The sequence below is a fragment of the Humulus lupulus genome, chromosome 2 (genome assembly GCF_963169125.1).
Source record: "Humulus lupulus chromosome 2, drHumLupu1.1, whole genome shotgun sequence".
NCBI lineage: Eukaryota > Viridiplantae > Streptophyta > Magnoliopsida > Rosales > Cannabaceae > Humulus > Humulus lupulus.
The window spans coordinates 274,305,975-274,308,920 of NC_084794.1; the positions used below are offsets into that span (position 1 = coordinate 274,305,975).

General features: G+C 32.2%; 1 protein-coding gene across 1 annotated transcript; it reads left to right on the plus strand.

The window, feature by feature from the left end:
- Positions 1-998: 998 nt before the first annotated feature.
- LOC133819453 (leucine-rich repeat extensin-like protein 3) lies at positions 999-2,140 on the plus strand. Its single transcript, XM_062252717.1, has one exon. It carries the CDS (start codon positions 1,166-1,168, stop codon positions 1,727-1,729), a length of 564 nt encoding a protein of 187 aa, XP_062108701.1. The 5' UTR covers positions 999-1,165; the 3' UTR covers positions 1,730-2,140.
- The last annotated feature ends 806 nt before the right edge of the window (positions 2,141-2,946 follow it).

Genomic DNA, 2,946 nt, shown 5'->3' on the forward strand with positions numbered 1-2,946 from the left:
TGAATACTTAACGGGCAGTTAACGGTGAGTACTAACAGTTGCACCAAAGTTGTAAATTTAGGTATCACCGCAAAAAAAAAATTTGGTATTAAAGTATAACTTTTGAAAAGATTTGGGTATTATTACCGCCAAGCCAATTGACTAATAAAAATGTGTTACGTGAATACTTAACGATGAGTACTAACAGTTGCACCAAAATTATAAATTTATGTATTATTACCGCCAAAAAAATAATTTGAGTATTAAAGTGTAACATTTTTAAAAAAATTAAGAATTATCACCGCTAATATGCCTTAAACAAATACATAAAGAATATAATTATAAATAAATCATTTATAATTTATAAAAGAAATATAATGTCAATGTGTTTTACTATGATAATTAGATGTCCGATCTCAAAAAGGGCTCAAACATAATGTATATAAATTTACAACTGTAAAAATAGTAATAATATGTGTACTCAAAATATGCACTCAAATATTATACAGAATAATGTAATCCTAATTTTTAAATAATGAGTTTTAGTTTCAATCAATTATATTTATATAAATTAGACTGTTATTTTAAAAAATAATATTAATATTATACACAATCACGTGATATTACACTGAGTTCAAATTTCAATCAATCACATTTAGATAAAGGATATTCATTGTTTTAAAAAGTAATATTAAATCAGAATGTAATATTTAGGTGCATAGTATTATTAATGTTGTAAAAATATTTTTCATTCTAAAAGAAGGAAAGAAAAAACACAATGGAATTACCAAACTATCCTCTCGTCGGCCACTGTTTTTTGCGTGATCCAATGTGGGTGTTTCTATTATAAGAAAAAGTAGAACGCGTCGGTGTAAAAAAGCCTCTTTCGTACTTTCAGCTCCACTCCACTACCACACCACTCCCTTTCCTTTAATAACTTTTTCACCTCTTTTTTCTTATAAAAGAAAAATATTTAATTTAATATAAAAAAAAAAAGACTACGTTTTCATTTATAAACCTTCATCTCAATTCACTCTCTTTCAGTTTTCTCATATACTTTTATACAAACACTCTTTCTCTCTCTCTGTTTGTACAGAAATAAATACTCACAGAAACCCATTGCTCTTACACTATTTCTTCTTCATCGTCTTCTTCTTCTTTCTTTTTTTGTTTCCATTCATCTTTGATGATCGGTTATCACTTACCAAAAATGGAAAAAACCCATTTTTTCTCTCAATTTCTCACACTCAATCTACTTCTTCTCACTGCCATGGCCGTGTCTGAACCAGCAACCACGACGAAAACCACATCCAAGTACCAGATCGAATGCACAATGTGCACCGCTTGCGAAAACCCATGCGGCACGCCAACCCAATCACCGCCACCTCCGTCTCCTCCGCCGCCTGCTTCTTCCTCCAACTGTCCTCCACCGCCTAGTTCCACCACCACGTACTACTCGCCTCCGCCTCCCTCTAACCCTAGCTCCGGCACGTACTACTACTCGCCTCCCCCTCCGGCGACCCAAGAAGGCGGCGGCGGTAACAACGGTGGAGGAGTGTATTACTACCCACCGCCGAACAACAAGAATTATCCAACTCCACCGCCTCCGAACCCGATCGTGCCCTACTTTCCATTTTACTATTATAGCCCTCCGCCGCCGTCTTCAAATAACAGTACCTTCAACTCTGCTCCGATCATTTCTCTTCTCATTACTGCTACCGTTATCTTTGTTGGTCGCTGTTTGTTTTGACGGAAAATTTATATTTCCAAAAAAATATATATAAAAAAATAGAATAATGTGGCAGATTCGCAGATCTAAAAAGAAAATGCAATTGGAAAAGTTGGGAAAGAGGGAAAGAAAGAAGAAGCTTTGAGGTGAAATTACGGAAATACCCTTGTTTAGACTACAATGGTTTTTCATCTGTTGCCTTACCAGAAGAAATTTAGGAAGGGAGGGAGTTTGGCAGATCCTAATGTAAGCGCATGTACTTTCTTTCTTATTTTATTTTTTTAGTTATTATTAAAGCTGTAATTTTGATCTGTAATTTGTTGACAATTTGTACGTAGTTTTATTTTTGCATATCATTATTAATATGGTAATTATCATAATTATAATTACAATTAAGATAAGAATAAATGAAAAGTTTAGTCATTTTTATTATATGCTTTGTTCTTTGTTTATACTTTAATTTGGTTATTAAACGACAGTTATTGTTGGAGCCAATTGTCAAAAACGACATTAATTGTAGGAGCGCATAGTCTGATGAGTGTAAAGAGTGAGTGAGTCAGCAAAGTTGCTTGGGTGACCCTATAATTGATGGGTCAGAGTCACTAAAGAAAAGGTTGGAAAAAAAAAAAAGAACCACTTCATGGCCCCCATTCCCAACTGTGCTTTTTTCATTATCATATATTGAATTTTTGAGGTAAATTTTTTGTATTTGGGTCATTGAATTTTTCATCTTGTAAAAATAAGCAAACAATTATATGCTGTTAATTATATGCATATAAGTTAAACTAGAATACTTTATATCAATTTCAATAATTATGCAAAAAATAGTAGAACGTTTTTATTAATTTAGAGAAAGCAACACTCCAAACACAGTTTCCTTGTTCTTTTCTACTAACTTTTTAGTTTGTTGTTTTTGGTTGGTGAATGCTGGATAAGCATTGAATCTATGCCAATTAAAATTTGCTAATCTGTGTTATATTGATTAATTAATTAATTGTGCTTTGTTTTTATGGGTCACTCACAAGTCACAATACTACAAATTGTGTGATTTGGAATCTCATGTGTTTTCTTTTGTGAATCACCATTTTAGGGGATTTTGCATCTGCTGGATTCTAGTCCAGTAATTTAACTAATGTTTCATATATTATTTTCTTTCCTTGAGTAATGATACGTGGACTCAAATAATTTTAAAAGTACTAGGTCCCAGTTAAATAATTAAATTTTAATAAAAATTATCA